A 16715-nucleotide genomic window follows, 5' to 3' on the forward strand; every position below is an offset into this window, starting at 1 on the left:
TACCAGCTTTTTAAGGCCTGTGAACACATTTGGATTTTTGAGTGAATGCCGTGGGCACCGCTCCTCTGGTCACTCTTCTGGATTAGTCACACACACATACGCACATGCACACATGCTGATAGAAAAAGAGCCTTTGTTTTTTCAAGAATCTGGGTAAGATGGGTCCAGCAGAATTAATCTGAGCCTTGAAAAATGCACAGAGCTGAAACAGGAAGTGGGGAAAAGGGTCACTCTTGCAACTTCCTCAGCTCTGTGTACTTTTCCAGGGAGAAAAGGGAAAGCACCTCATGGAGAAGGGACAGTGAAGGTGAGGGCTCAGAAGCTCTGTGGGTGCCACGGAAGACATCAAAGGTGCCACTAAGCCCAAAGGTATCACAATGGCAACCCCCGCCCTAATAGCATCAACCACTAAGGATGGCCGTCTGTATTCTCAGAGCCTGCTCTCTCCTCTAAACAGCAGCCCATGGACCAAAAGTATTTATCTGCAAAACGTGAACCCTTAAGAGTTGGTCATAAAAAAAAAAAAGAGAGTGTCACCTGTCAGAGACACCTTTATGCTTATGGAGCACATGCGCTCAGCCATGGCTACAGCATTACATGGAAACATAAAGCTACCTTATACCAAGTTAGCCCACTGATCCGTTTATTTCCTTACCTTTATATCCTGCCTTTTTTTCCACCATGGAGCACAGGGGGCATACATATAGTTTCCAGGGATCCAGCTAGTCACTGGCTTAGCTTCAGCAAGGAGATGGCCTCATGTACCGTCTGACCATACATCTAAGCTCAGTATTTGAAGTCTGAACCCAGGACTACCAAAGAGCTACATCCCCTCCCTTGTACATAAATGAGCCACTTATGCACATACAAAACCCAAAGAGAGATGCAACATTAACAGGCCGACAAACTTTCTCTCTCTCTCTCTCTCTCTCTCTCTCTCACTCACACACACACACACACACACACACACACACACCCCTTTTGAAACCTATTTTATTATATTTCCCTTAGTAGTGAAACTCTGGCCAAAATTATTGCAACACCTTGATTACAATGTATGGCTTTCAGGAGACAAATAAAATTGCTTTAGAAGCCAGACAGAGCCTGTGTCAACTGCGCATCCCAGGCATAGATGAACTTTAGTAACAGTAGGTTGTAGTGTTGTTGTTTTTCCTGACAGTGACCAATACCAAACAGTCCAGTTATGTGGCTCCTCTGATGGGATTCCTCACCTTTTATCATCACACCAAGGTTTAGGAAGGCATTGAGATCAGTTCTTCTTGGGTCTTATTATCTCCAATATTAATGCAGGCCTCCACATGCTAACTAGATACAATATGATATTAGATGCAAAATGATACCTCTTGCAGCTCATGAATTCTGGCTAGATATATTTAAAAATCAATGTTATGTAATAGTAACAAGACATTAAGATGGCACTTTTAGGATAAACGCATTTACTATGGCATAAGCTTTCACTTATAAAAGAAACATCAACTCCTTTGAGAAATGTGGTGTTTTCAGGAGAGCTTTGTGGATACCATGGACTGAGAAAAAGACAAATAATTGGGTGTTTGAACAAATTAAACCAGAACTACCATTAGAAGCTAAAATGATGAAACTGAGGTTATCATACTGATAAGGATCAATACCTTGGACACATCATGAGAAGACACGATTCACTAGAAAAGACAACAATGCTGGGAAAAACAGGAGTAGAAAAAGAGGAAGGCCAAACAAGGGGTGGATTCATTCCATAAAGGAAGCCACAGACCTGAACTTACAAGATCTGAACAGGGTGGTTCACGACAGATGCTGTTGGAGATTGCTGATTCATAGGGTCACCATAAGTCGTAATCAACTTGAAGGCACATAACAACAACAAGCATTCACTGACTATCTCCCACTCCATCAGAAGCATCCATGAAAACTTACGCCATAATAAAATTGTCAGTCTTCAAAGTGCCACAAGACTCTTTGTTATTTCTGCTGCAACACTGCTGCCCTACTACAAATTGTTATGTAACTTAAAAGTGGATTAAGGAAAAACAAGGGTTTAGGAAATAATTTAAATTTCTGGCAATGCAAATTCCTAGTCATTTTTTATTTTACTTTAAGTTGGATGTGCTCTAGGAGCAAAAATCTGTAAAAGTCATATATTCTCAAGGGTACTAGGCACCCACCAACTCCTACATCACCAAACACATCCCAGTTCTCACGGCTTGAAGTAAACTGGAGCCTAATTCTTAAACATGAATCTAAGTCTAACTCTTTCAACTCCAGGGAAGAAAGGAAATCAAAAGCCAATCTAAGTATGTGCCCAACCTGAGATAGCTGGCAAACTCTCAACATGGCCTTTGGCTATATGAAGTTAGGACATGCCATATTTGCAACACAACAGACAAGCATGGAGATGGACATGGAGACACAGGCTTTAAGGCCAACCTCTCCACCCTCCCACCTCTACAAGTTGTTTTTTCAAGAACTCACTCCAGGAAAGATAGGGAAAGAACACATGTGTGTGTGCGTATGAGCCTGTGTAATCTCATTTTATCAGAGTCAAGTATAACCCTGAACAGGAATATACAGTTTTAACAGGATATACTTAATCAAACTGAAAACAATGGGGCAGACAGGAAATTGAGTTACTTGTGAAATACTGTATACTATACACTTTCTAAATGTACAGTGTTTTCAGTGTCCTAAGGAAACAACCTCTCTCTTTTTTTCATGAGACATTTATGCTTTGCATCTTTACCTCTTGCCAACAGCCTGGTTCTCAATGAACTGTAAACCTGAGTCTGGGCTGTTATCACTTCAGAACTAGGAGCATGATGGAATGCTCCTCCATTAAAGCAAAGAAGATAGTTGTATCAGGCTACAGCCCTTCTCCCTGACAACTAGTTTTCTATGAACACAACCTTTTTCCGTCTCTATGCAAGGACATTCAATCACATGAACCTCCATTTGCAGTCCAAAGTGATACCACTCATACAGACATTTACTACCTCAATGAGAACTAGACCTGTGAAGACAATAGGATAAAGTATCAAGCCGGGAACGATTATGCACTTACAGAGGAAGGGTAGAGATGGTAGCCAAGTCACACACTGTAGGACAGAGATGGGGACATGTGGCATTCCACCTTGCCTGCAAGACGCACTTACAGTGAAAGTGTGAATAAACCCTACATACATATAGATGTAGACTTAGAGGCCTTTTCCATTCAAATGGAAATCCTAGCCGATCAGGGTTCCTGTTGCTGGACGACAACTCCCATCATCCCTGATCATTGGCCATGCTGGCTGGAGCTGATGTGAGTTGGAGTCCAGCAACATTTGTGGTGAGGGGCACAGATTCCCCATCCCCCTTGTAGGATTTCCAAACCCTGGTCAAGGTGGGACATCTGTCAGTTTATATAAACAGCGTGGCTAAAGAGAAGCATAATAGGTCCAGTTTCTCCCAATCTGATACTTCGCAACTAGCGATTTGGAGTCTCCCAACTTTGCAACTAGCGGTTTGGAGTCTCCCGATTTACTACTTTGGGTCAGGTTCTTATGAGAGGCATGAGATTCCCCTTCTTGTACCAGAGATTACATTGCGGTTTGTGAACCTCTAGGGAACAAGGGAAGGAAGAGGATCTTCTAAAGCTGAAGTGGGAGGAAGGCAAGAAAGGGGGTAGGGTTGTGGATAAAGGAGTTGGGACAGTCGCCAAAACCAAAGGTCACATGAAGAATACATGGGCAAAGGGCCCACAAAGAAGCTAGCACAGACTCCTTGTTCACACACCAGACAAGGATATCCCAAGTATTTTAAAACCCACATCACATCCACACCGAGGAGTTAAAGCACTCTTATAACACTTGTAACAGTCATGACTTCCCCCAAAGAATCCTGGGAACTGGAGTTTGTTAAGGGTGCTGACCTCACAGACCTACAATGCCCAGCATCCTTAACAAACTACAGTACCCTGGTTTCTCCATGATGGTTAAAGTGGTATAAGAAACGTATGTCATTGATGTGACCATTGCCTATGTATAGAGCATCCACAAAACCATCCCCCCACCACCTTGATTTGAGCTTTTTTATTTCAGCTGGACTCTTAAATCAAAGCTTCCCAGAGTTCCCTCTCCCAGTAATCTGTTTTGAGGTGACTTTAGTGCTGTTCTTCAGTGAGATTGCCAATACACAAAACAAAATTGCCCCTTGAATCAGTAGCTCCTACAAGCAATGACTTTTTAGATTTCTACTGTGAAAGTCAAATTTAAGACTGAACTATCATATAATGAAATAATTCCCTTTATTTCTCTCTGATGTACATACACACTGCATGCACACACTGTTGCAAAGATACCTCTGTGATGTCCATTCACTATGTCCACACTGAACCTGAATTCTTCATGCAAGACTTTCTGTCCCCAAGGACTCAGGGCTCATTCACACACGATGACTGCAACAACAAGTGATCACTTGCATGTGTTGAGTGGTCCATCACAGGACCCCACTTCAAACACAAAACATTTCCAAATACCAACCATCAATTCTAGACTAAGCAAGTACACAATACAATGTCTGTGCATGTGTGACTTCACCATCATTGTCAAGATCTGAAATTATTTTATTTATTTGATTTATATCCCGCCCTTCCTCCCAGCAGCAGCCCAGGCAACTTCACCTCTGCAGCTCAAAAAGAGAGCTTTATACCATCAGCTGGTACACACTGCACTAATCTCTCCCTCCCCTGCACCAAAATGTCTGCTGTTCAGCATGAATTAACACTCCTCTCAACATCTATGCCTAGCTTTGCTCATTTGCTGCCTTGCCTCACATAACCTCTTTGAAAAACTGGCCTAACAGTACGTATCTGCTTATCTTATTAGGTTGATCTGAGGTTTTCTACATTCTTGTTTAGAAAGGCTTTGGGAGGGTTCCTCATGAACATCCTTTCGCAAGCAAATTCAATTCAAATCAACTGCACAGGATCCAGGCATGTTGGTGCTGCAAAGACAATTCCTGTTGTCAAGGTGACATTAGCAAGAGCAGGGCTGGAAAAAGATTTTGAATTCCTGAGCACCAATTTGAATTTAAGGCATTTAGGAGTTTTTCCACCTCTGGCAAAGATCCATATGGGGTCCACATAGGTAACTAACCTGATTCCCTGGATTTTATGCCCTAACCAAAGCCATGTCCAATGTTATTTCGACTACATTAAGGCAACAGGTTGGGTTTCCATTTACAGCAGGATGGATTAGGTCTGACCACCCACTCCTAGATCATAAAAACTTCTTAATACTTTTGTTATTGCAACCACAAACAACTACAAAAGTGGTGGTCCAAAATTTACTGTCAGCAAAAGACACCACTACTTGTTAATGCTCACAGATGAGATCATTTCCCCCCACAGTTAAGGCCTGGACCATCTCTGACCGGTACTTAAAAATTATCCCAAGTTATAACCCACAATTCCTTACACTAAATGGCCCTAATTAAATGCACTGCCACTTCTCAGAGACCACTGGCTGCCATCTTGTTCAGCAACTTGAGCCACAAACACCTCACATCTCAGGTCAACTCTTTATTTAAGTCTACTGAGGCTCAAGCCAAATGTCAACAGTGAGAAGCTCAGTAAGACCAGCTTCTCACCTCATGACACAGCATTAGTTCTTGCTTAAGGGAGCCTGACTTTACTCAATAACAGGTGGGATCAAGGTGGAACCAGGCTGCCTGCACTATGGTAAGAAGAACCAGACCTATCAAACATCTGCTTAACACAGGGAAAAATAATAGGGTCAACAGTGAGCTGCAGGTAATCTACATACCATATGCATGCATATGAAGGACAATAAACCACTGCTGGTGGACATGTATTTTTAATGCAGAGTTCACATCTTGGAACTGTGAACCTCAAATGTGAAAGAACACTGCTAAAGTAGGCTTTCAAATCGCATGATTTGGGGAAAAATGTATATATAGATATGGAGCTTTTTAAACTTGCGTTCTTATCCTGAGCCTCCAGAACACAGATTTAAACTTCTTTCTACATCAGTATGAGATCAAAATTAAACCCTTTAAAAAAAATTGATTGGTAGAATTATTACATCAGCCAGCAAGCTAAACATTCAGTGTTGCTTCCAACTCTGATACAGTTGGAAAGCTGTTTGCTATTAGACTGCAATCTAGCTATCCACAGGGATGGGGAACCTGTGGCCCTCCAGATCTTGTTGTGACTCCAATTCCCTCCAGGAAGCAAGGTCAATGACAAAGGATGATAGGGTGTTGCAGTACAGCAACATCTGGAGGGCCAAAGGTTCCCCATCCTAAGGTGACAATCAATGTTTTCATTTGAACAGTTAATGTTGCTCTATCTATAATGCTCTCCATGAGCATCACACATTTAAAGCCTCATCATATCGCTTTAAACAGTCATGGCTTCCCACAATCCTGGGAACTATGGTTTATTAAGAGTGCTACGAATTATTCTTACAATTCCCAGATTACTGTAACAATCTATTCTTACAATTCCCAGATTACTGTAACAATCAACCCCTCTTTCCAGTGAACTCTGGGAATTGTAGATTTGCGAGGTGAACAGGGGTCTCCTTAGCACCTCTAATAAACTACAGTTCCCAGGATTCTCTAGGGAAAGCCATGACAGTTGAAAGTGGTATGATACTGCTTTAAATGTATAGTGTAGATGGGGCCTACCCCGATGAAGAGTATTATGTGATCCTAAACACAGCTAATTCTAATCCACACCATCCCATAATGGTCCAACTGAAGTGCAGGGAAGGTTGAAAACTTGTTTCACGCACCAGGACAATCCTCGTCTACTGAGGCTCAAGCCAACAATATTTAGCAACACATGGAGATTTAGGAAAGGGGGGGCGGGAATCATAGCTGAACACAGAAATTATATACAAACACTGACTTTTTTCTCTCTTACTCACTCTCTCTCAATCCTCACAATGGCCTTGATTAAACAGGAAGTTAAATGAGAGACAGAGGTTGTAATAACCACCTGTAATGACAGACTTATGGAGTATTTTTGTCTCCATGCTCCACGTGCTACAATATTCAGTGTTCAACTGCCAAATGGACTTAAAGGAGGGGAGGGGGCCCTTTGGGGTGAGTAACCCACCTCTTTTACATTTCCGACCGGGTCCATTAATCACTTCCCATTGGCCAATACAGAGAACTTTTCCTTTCAAAATGGCACATATGCTTCTGTGGCCTTTTTTTCTGTTTACGCAGTTTTGCTACCTTATGTCAACAATTGCTAATGAATAAATATATCACTCCACTAACGGAGAATGAGGCCCTGGCAACAGGGGGCTGGATGTTTATACTCCTGCTAATAGATTTATCCTACCATCTTTACCAGAAACCAAATGGCAGCCCCCTTAACCATTCTTTGCAACAGCTCTGATGTTGCCAGCTATTCACCGCTCTTTCCAAATTCCCACAGGTCTGTGCAACAGACTAGTAATAATTAAAATAAACCAAATTTGTTTTTAGAAAATAAAAATCTTGACACCCCAATCCTAACCTCCGTTACTTGGAAGTAAGTCTCCCTGGCTGTATTTCTTCCAAGCAGCTATGTTTCGAACTGTAGTCCTGCAATCCTGTGCAGACCTCCTTGGGACTAAGCCTGATCACACTCTTCAAATACTTGAAAGGCTGTCTCACAGAGGAGGGCCAGGATCTCTTCTCGATCACCCCAGAGTGCAGGACACAGAATAATGGACTCGAGAGACAGGAAGCCAGATTTCGACTGAACATCAAGAAAAACTTCCTAACTCAGTACGGTACAACAGTGGAACCAATTACCTAGGGAGGTGGTGGGCTCTCCAACACTGGAGGCATTCAAGAGGCAGCTAGACAGCCACCTGTCAGGTATGCTTTAACTTGGATTCCTGCACTGAGCAGGGGGATGGACTTGATGGCCTTATAGGCCCCTTCCAACTCTACTATTCTATGATTCTATAAACTCAGTAGGGTTTACTTCAGAGGAAAGAAGCATACAATGAAGCAACTCTGCCAGTTCCAGAAGGCTGCCCTTATTCATCGTTTTTTACACTTCGTATTTTAATAGGGCAGCTGTGCTGAAAGGAAGTGGGCTCTGGCCCCATGCACTGGCCAGAGGACCAAGAGCTACTGTGAAGCTGTACCCTGTCTCCTAGGAAGAGTAAGAGGAACACCAGCCTGGCTCAATCCACTGACCAAAGAAGGAGCAGCTACAGGTGACTTGCTCTCCCCCTTCCCTGCCAGAAAAAAAAATCCACATTAAAAGCCACATTGCCCTTGGACTGCAGAAGTGAAAGGAAGCACACCCTAGCCTCAGCCCCCAGCTAGGGCTGCTGGGTTAGTTTCAGCACCCCTATCCAGGCAACAAATATTTATTTATTTATTTATTAAATTTATATCATGCGCCCTTCTTTCCCAGGAGCCCAGGGTGGCAAACAAAATACTACAAACACTCTAAAACATTTTAAAAACAAGACCTTAAAACTTCTTTAAAAACATCTTTTAAAAAAGACGTTGAAAACAGCTTAAAAAGCAATTCCAGCACAGACACAGACTGGGATAAGGTCTCTACTTAAAAGGCTTGTTGAGAGAGGAAGGTCTTCAGTAGGCCTCCAAAAGGTAACAGATATGGTGCCTGACTAATATTTATGGGGAGGGAATTCCAAAGGGTCAGTGCCACTACACTAAAGGTCTGTTTCCTATGTTGTATGGAACGGACCTCCTGATAAGATGGCATCTGCAGGAGGCTCTCACCTGCAGAGCGCAGTGATTGACTGAGCATATAAGAGGTACAGTCAACTTTCACATACCCTGGTTCCAAGCTGCATAGGCTTTGTACATCAAAACCAGAACCTTGAACTTGGCCCAGTGGCTAATGGGCAGCCAGTGCAATTATTTCAGCAGCGGGGTGACTGGCTGGCGATATCCTGCCCCAGTGAGCAATTGTGCAGCCACATTTTGCATCAGCTGCAGCTTCCGGAACCAACCTCAAGGGCAGCCCCACACAGAGCACATTACAGTAATCCAACTTGTAAATATCTTATAGGAATGTAGGAAGCTGCCTTATACCAAGTCAGACCACTGGTCCATCTAGCCCAGTATTGTCTACACTAACCAGCAGCAGCTCTCCAGGGTTTTAGAAAAGGAATCTTTCCCAACCCTACCTGGAGATGCCAAGGATTGAACCTGGGACCTTCTGCATGCAAAGGAGATGTTCCACCACTGAGCTATGTCCCTTCCTCCAGCAAGGGAAGATCTGTCTGGCCAGCCCCAAATGGATATAAATGCCTGTTTGCAACACACCACTTTGTTCTGTCTTTGTCAGGTAGAACTCTCTCATTTATCTTTTCTCTCCACTCTCCTTTCCCTTGTGCGTCTTTTTAGTTTGGAAGCCTGGGGGCAGGGCCTGCCTCTCATTATTATTTTGTTTTAATTGATGTGAGCTGCTTGGGAGACAACATTGGTCGGAAAAAGCAGCATAGACAAACAGATAAATAAATAGCATCATTATTTTACAAATGAAAAACTGAAACTGAGCCATGAGGCTACTCTGTGAACAGTTATTTCATTGCAAGGGTTGCAGGTTCAAGTCCATTCTGCTATCCACTAGAGCACAGCTGGCTAACTAGCTCAAGTGCCATCATCATATAGCATGTGTGAGTCTGTGGAAAGAGCCTGCAAGGTCTCTATCAATAAGTGCCAGGTCTCTCAGTGTTAAGAGGCAGTGGGCATCTTTTACAACCACTGCAACAGTTTCCCCAAATGCAATATATTCCTTCTTCTCATACGAATGAAAGGCGCCCATTCACTCATATGGGAGAAAATAAAAGGGGTGCATTTAAGGATGTCACTGGGGTGGAAGTTAAACCTGTTTCTTGGTCACAACTGCAATGTGACAGACTTTTGGGAACTTGCTATTACAGGTATTTTAGCATCAGCACCACCTTGGAGTGATGCATGTTTATCAAAAACAGCACACTACCTGCTAAAGCAAGTAATAAGTTTTGTGCTAGGACAGTAAGCCATTACATTTATATTAATATTATCTTAGTAAACACATGTAAAGAATATTTCCCCTCCTCTTTTTTGTAAAGATTTTTTTTACCCCTTGCAACCCCCTTCACTTAGTAAGCAGCTACTCCCGCTTGAGAAGGGCATCAACAAATGGCAACAAGGTATAAACTACCTTTTGCAATGCAATCCTATGCATGTTTACTCAGAAATAAGAACCACTGAGTTCCATACTCCCTGCAGAAGAAACGCAGCCTAAGAAAGAGATAAACAGCTGGACCGCAAAATAAGTCACAAGGATAACAAACACAGTTGTACCCCAAACAGCTTGAAGTATTTTAAGAAATTATTATTATTGTTTGTAATGATACTTAAACGTGTATTGCATTTTCAAGTGTTCAAAGCATTTTGCATGCAATACCTAGTTGTAATCCTTACAAGAACCCTATAAGAAAGGTGAATCAGTATTATTATGCCTCAACACTGCTCTTATAGGGTGCTCTGACAAAGGTCTCTGTCCACAAGTGGGTCACAGCCTAAAGTGGTTGAAACTCTGAAAAGAGAAACTCTTATCCTTCACATTCGTAACTTGAAACTTGACAAACTAACCATTTCCAAGGAACTAAACAGTAAGAACAGGTTTTATTCCGACTTACTGCCTGAAACTGGATTAAACCTTACTAACATGATGCCTTGATTTGGCATCGGGGCATAATCAATAGAGACAACTGCTCTGCAATCTGTATTTTGGGTCCGTTAATCTTCAGGTGAGATATGAACTGGCTTTGTGGAATATTATTTCCTTCCCTCTCAATTTTATCCACATTTCCGATTTTCCCTAAACCCTCTCTCCTCTTCTCTCTTCCACAATGCCAGCCTATTTATCTAGCACAGGGTGAGTCTCCTGCCAGCCAAAAGTTTATGCAGACAACCGCAACAGCATTTGGTGCCAGCCTCGAATGGGCTTCTGCCCTGGCAGCCTGCCACTGAATTACAACCAAGGAGGGTGCAGGAAGAGCTCTGCTGAAAACATCTGTGTGCCCCTTCATAGTTTTTTTCTTTTTTTACTCTTATTTGTGCCAAAAAAACCAGAGGATTTTCAAATAAAAATAAAATAACAAACAGGACATTTCCGGAAACCATATTACTCGAAATTCACTCATTCCGTTATTCATCAAGTAAAAATAAATAATTTGCCAGTGTTTCTTTTGGTGCCTCTCCTTGGCGCTCTACTTTTTATATCTCAATAGAAAAGAAAATTGTTTTCTTTTTTTTACAAAAGGAAGAGGTTGGAAGATTTGGACTGCAATCCCATGCACACTTAAACTTTGGAGTCGATCTCCCTGAACTCACTTGAAGGTTACCTCTGAGTAAACGTGCACAGGACCAGATGAGGCAACACTTGCTCCTATACAACCTCTGTTTTTGGAATTATACACAACATACATCTCAGTCATACTGGAAGTAAGCCCCACCGACTTGAAAGGAACTTATTTTCAAGTAAGGAAAGCAAACTTAGCAAAATCGGTAACAGGCTCTTGTAAAGGTCTGGTAGGTTTTAAGAGCAAAGGTTAAAATCCCACAGTCCACCACTTATTCAGGAGTAAATCCCACTTATCTTAAAGGGAATTACTCACGGATAACTGTGTGGGAGTCCTATGAAAGTTGGGAGCAAACAAGAGCCCAGAAAGCAAACTAAATCAGTGAATTTCTAATAATAATGATAACAATAATAGAAACAATAGTAAGGTAAAGCCATGCATGTGGGGCAATCAGAATCCTTCCCAGAAAAGCTCAGATTTCAGTTTCCCCATCCCAAAACGTTCAGTTTGTTTTAAAAACAGTCTACTTACCAGTTGGTTTGAGAAAATCCATTGGATATCTCGAGTAAGGAGGAGGGGGAGACTCTGGAATTAGAAAAGTACAGAGAAAATAAAAGCAGAGCCATGAGAAGAGAAAGGGGGGGGGAGAGATAGGAACTTATGATAACAGAGGCATTCTTGTAGCAAAACTGTTTGTCTTAGCTCTGGGGGTTGGAGGCAGGGCAAGCTAGGCGGCGATTGCCTTGATATTTAACTGTCAGATAAACAAAGGGGGCCGGCTGGCGCCAGTCTCTTGTACTATCTGCTCCTCTGGCTGTCTCGAGCGGGGCCTCCTTGGCTGGGCTGAAACACTCCAGCTCTGGAAATCACCAACTGATCCCGGCTCCCTGATAATCCCGGCTAGCTCGCTGCATGCACATTTAACATTTCACAGAAAGCCTGGGGAAGTGGGGTGGGGGAGGGAAAAGAGGAGGGGGGTGGGAACACGCGCACACAATTCCGACTCACATTTTCCTCCCACTTTTCTTTTTTAAACTCCCCGTCCCTTCAATTCTTGGAAAGGAAGGCTGCACAACCGGAGCTTTTTTCTTATGCATCACCAACTATGCCAAAGTTTTGCAAGAGATTTTTAGAAGAGGATGGAAAACCTCGAGGTTTTAAAACCAAACGGGGGGGGGGGGAAGATGGTCACTAGTGTGGCTTAAAACATCCATACTAAACCAGTCTCTCTCTCTCTCTCTCTCTCACACACACACACACAGGCTCCATACAGGCTGTGAACTTTACAAAAAAAAAAGTTTGCAGTGACGATTTCAAGCATGCTGTGCTAGATTCTTCCCACCCACCCCCTTCGACTTGGGAAACCAAAGGCAGCTTGCCCGGAGGAGGAAGGGAAGGGAGATTGCAAACTGGTGCCTGGAAATTGTGTGTGGTCTTTTATATTATAGAGGCGAAAGGCAGCTGAGTGGGAGAATAGTGGAGACGGCTTGCCAGCCCAGTGTTGGATTACTTTTGCAAACCTCAGGCTGGCTGGAGATTTGTATATGAAAACTGAAGATCCGGGGATGGCTTTTCCAAAAACCAATCACATCTTTTATCATGCGCTGTACCCTATACCTTCTTTGCATAATGCTTAATCTGCACTGGGCAAACACTTTACTGTCGGATCCTGTCACCCTAAAACAATGGCTTGGATGTTTAAAATGTACTTGGTTACGGGGCGGGGGCGGGGGGCGTCGGCTTCTGTCATTATTAAGTTGGATGGTTCATTCACTCCACCTCTCCTTATTGTAGACCCAATAGGAACTTCAAACACAAACACCCCAAAACTGGGCAGGTTTGCAAAGGTTGCAAAAGGGCTGTCCGATCCTGTTCCTATTACTACTCACACGACACTCCCCTCGGGCTTCTTGCAAACCTAAAATTAAAACTCTCCCTGGGAATCTTTTTCTTCAGAAAAGTATGCAGACTGCTATGGGGAGTCTCTGCTACACAAGACTTCTCTTTCTTTGGCAGAATATCAAAGGTTGAAAACAAAACCAACCTGTAATGGTCAGAGGTGCAAGGATGTATCCCTTCATCCACATATTAGGCCTCTGATCGTTCGCCCCTCATTTCAGAAAACAACATTTCCAAGGAATTATACAAGGCAGCCCCCCCCCAAACAATCCAAAGCACCGTAACAATGCGAGGAAAGGCTGACTTGGGAATTGAAAGGCCTAGTTTTTCTCTCCCCCCCCCTTTTTTTTTGACCATGCAAAAGTCCCTTCCCAATCCACTACTATACATCTCCTTTCCTCAAGGTTGCTTTTTTTTTTAAGGGAGGGCAAAGGGTTAGAAATGAAGTTGCATGGCTGTTGCCTACCTAGTTCACAGAGCCTGCTGAGGTGGTAGGGGTTGCAGCAGACCAAGTCCGGGTGAGTTTTCCCATAGGATTCACAGCAACATAACCTCTTGACTTCCGACCAGTGCCTGAGATCGGGCCACCGAAAGACTTTACACAGCAGCAGAGGGAGGGAGTACCAATGCTGGCCCAGCTTGGAGTCCACTTTGGTGGGCAAGAGGAGGCAGGAGGTCCGGGTGCCCCCCCGGGACTCCACGGCTTGGAGGAGGCCCTCCAGGTGCTTTTCCTTCAACCTCTTCAGCACCGAGTGGGTCACCGCTTTCAGTTCAGTCTCCGATCCGACGTGCGCCTTGGCGACTTTCCCCGACTTGCCCATGCAACAACCCCGGCTTCCACCGCCGCCGCCGCCTCCAGCCCCATGCGCCCGTCTGTCCGTGCCTCCTTCTCCAAGTTCGCCGCCTTCTTCCTCCCCGCCGGGCGCACGGCTCCGCCAGAGTCTTCGGACGAGCAGCGATCGTTTGGTCCTGAACATGCGGGACGAGAAGAAGGTTCCCCGGCTAAAAAACGGGCATGTCGTCCGCAACTCATGAAGAATCCGGGAGCCGAGTCCAGGCAGCCAGGATAAGCAGCCTGAAATGATTGGGATGAAGCGGCAACAGAGGACGGGCCCTGATGGCGGTGCTGGTGGCGGCGGCGGCCGCGCTGTTCTTCCTCCTGTTGGTGCTGGAGACACAGCCAAGGCAATCTGAAGCATACGCCAGTCTCTGGACAAGCTGGAGATTAATTCCCCCCCACCTTCGTCTCTCTCTTCAAAAACCTTCTTAAATCCACGGGGGGGGGGCGCGGGATGGCAAGCAAAACGAACAGCAGCAGCGAGAATCAATCCCTACCGTTTCTGTAAAGGAAGTCTGCGCGCGTGTGTTTGGGGTTATGCGCTAAGGGGTACCGACCAGGATCATTCGGGGCCAGTCTAGCATGCCCTCTTCCCAACACTATCACAGGATCCCGACCCCCCCCCCAAAAAAAAACCTCCACGGAATATGGAAGTATTTTCTTCAGGGTCAGACGCCAACGATGCGGTCGCGTGAGACGGCCAGGAGCCCCCTCCAAAAATGTAATAGGTTGGAAAGGCACAAGATTTTAGATCCTTAAGTGATCAGGGTAGGTGGTAAATCCAGCCAAAAAGGAAAGGTCCAGAAAGAGGAGGACGGAAGCGTATACAACCTGGCGTTGAAGAATGGGACTGAGATCCCCCCCAAAATTGAGGAAGATTTGGATCTCGACGTTTTGCAGTAAGAAGAAGGCAAATCTATGAGCGGGGGGAGGGGGAATCCACAGCAACAGCAGAAATGTATCCAAAGGTTCTTCTTTCCGTCCGGACAGGTCTCTTTCCGTTTGCAGGCACAGATCGCTCTCTCTCTTATCTGCGGAACAGGCACCAGCCCCTCGATCCGGACGCTCCCAGGAGGCGCCCGCCCTTCCACAAGCGCTTTGATCTTCCGGCTCGTGCGGGATGCCTCCTCGCTTGTTGGCTGCCTTGTCTGAGAAGGGAGAGTTTTGAAAACGCGAAACAATTAACAACAAAAAAACTTCTCCCTTTAAACCATCTCTCCACCCCCTGACACCCCTCCTTCCTTCCCCCTCCCTCTCCTTTCGTGGCAAGGGAGAGGAGGCAAAGAAGCCGCGAAGAGGGACGAGCCCGAGGAGGAGATGAGTAACAACGAACCCGCCGGAGAAGCAAGCGAGGACGAGCCCTCTAATGACAGGAGCGGAAAAGTGTCGCCAGCCGCCCCTCCGGCTCTGGAGCAATGCAGTTCCTCGGCTCTTCCGTCTGGCGGCTGTCCGCGCCGTTTGCCCTCGGCCGTCGCCGCCTTCCACACACACACACACACACACAGAGCCGAGAGGAGGAGGAGGAACCCAGACGGGGCGGGGGGAATCCACCCAGCTCCCTTCGCCTGGGCTGGCTCTTTCCCCCCTCCTCTGCTTTTCTTCTCTCCCTTCCTTTTTCCGCTCCCTTCTCCCCTTTCCCAAACGCAGGAGAGGTTTGCTGCGTGCTCGCTCGCTCGCTGCCTGTGCCTCCCCACCTCCTTCCTTTCAGCAAGGAAAACGTGGAGGAGCAGAGGACGGCTCTCCTTTGCAGCTTTGCAATGCCAATTTCCCAAGATATAAACGTACAAAATATTAGGGAGGGCGACAGCTTTGCAAGGGAGAGGGAAATGGATCACCTAAGCAGAGCCACAGGGCGCCTCTGCCGCCTGGCCGTGGGGAGTTTGGGGCTGCTCTCGCCTCCGAGCCAGGCTCCCTCTCCTCCTCCTCCCCCTCCAGCTCGCCTCCTCCTCCCCGTTCCTCTTGCTGCCTCGCTGGCTTCCAGACTCTGCGCAGCAGCGCTGCCCTGCCCAGGCACCCCCCTTCTTATCACGTGGGCGTCTAGACACCCTGTCGCTTTTTTATTTAACAAAAAAAAAAAACAGCGATTGTATTGCGCAAAGAAGGCATCGGGTTTCTGAAAGCTTCCCCCCCCCTTTAATTCCTGAAGTCTAGAGAGAAGAAGGGAAAGGGAATAAAGCTTAAAAGGTTTGAAGAAGTGTCAAAAGGAGAGGAGGGGGGGAAGTTTTGCATTTAAAAAAGGATTATCCTCAAACAGTGTCCACAGAACACTTATTATTACTTGTATAATCGACAGTAGGAAATGCTAGTTAAAATCATGTAGGGAGTCATGCTTAGAGTAAACAGACGAGGCTGCACTCCACATCAAATCAAACTATTGCTGTTATTATTTCTACTTTGCTACTGCTGTCGTTTGTTGTTGTTATGTGCCTTCCAGTAGATTACGATTTATGGCGACCTTATGAATCAGCGACCTCCAAGAGCATCTGTCATGAACCACCCTGTTCAGATCTTGGAAGTTCAGGTCTGTGGCTTCCTTAATGGAATCAATCCATCTCTTGTTTGGCCTTCCTCTTTTTCTACTTCCTTCTGTTTTCCCAGCGTTATTGTCTTTGGCAATATAT

At 45.0% G+C, this 16715-nt stretch overlaps 1 protein-coding gene across 3 annotated transcripts in view; it reads right to left on the reverse strand.

Annotated features, from left to right (window-relative positions):
• The window catches only part of SMAD7 (SMAD family member 7), a 58332-nt gene extending 42284 nt beyond the window's left edge, over positions 1-16048 (reverse strand). Inside the window, exons 1-3 of one of the 3 annotated variants that reach the window (XM_061614283.1) lie at positions 15930-16048; positions 13723-15242; positions 11889-11942 (exon numbers count right to left, since the gene is read on the reverse strand). In XM_061614283.1, the coding sequence (XP_061470267.1) occupies positions 11889-11942; positions 13723-14455 (787 nt within the window). In that variant the 5' untranslated portion in view covers positions 14456-15242; positions 15930-16048. The other 2 variants (XM_061614275.1, XM_061614293.1) reach the window with 2 other exon arrangements.
• Positions 16049-16715: the final 667 nt, after the last annotated feature.

This window comes from Rhineura floridana, chromosome 1, assembly GCF_030035675.1.
Source record: "Rhineura floridana isolate rRhiFlo1 chromosome 1, rRhiFlo1.hap2, whole genome shotgun sequence".
Classification (NCBI taxonomy): domain Eukaryota; kingdom Metazoa; phylum Chordata; class Lepidosauria; order Squamata; family Rhineuridae; genus Rhineura; species Rhineura floridana.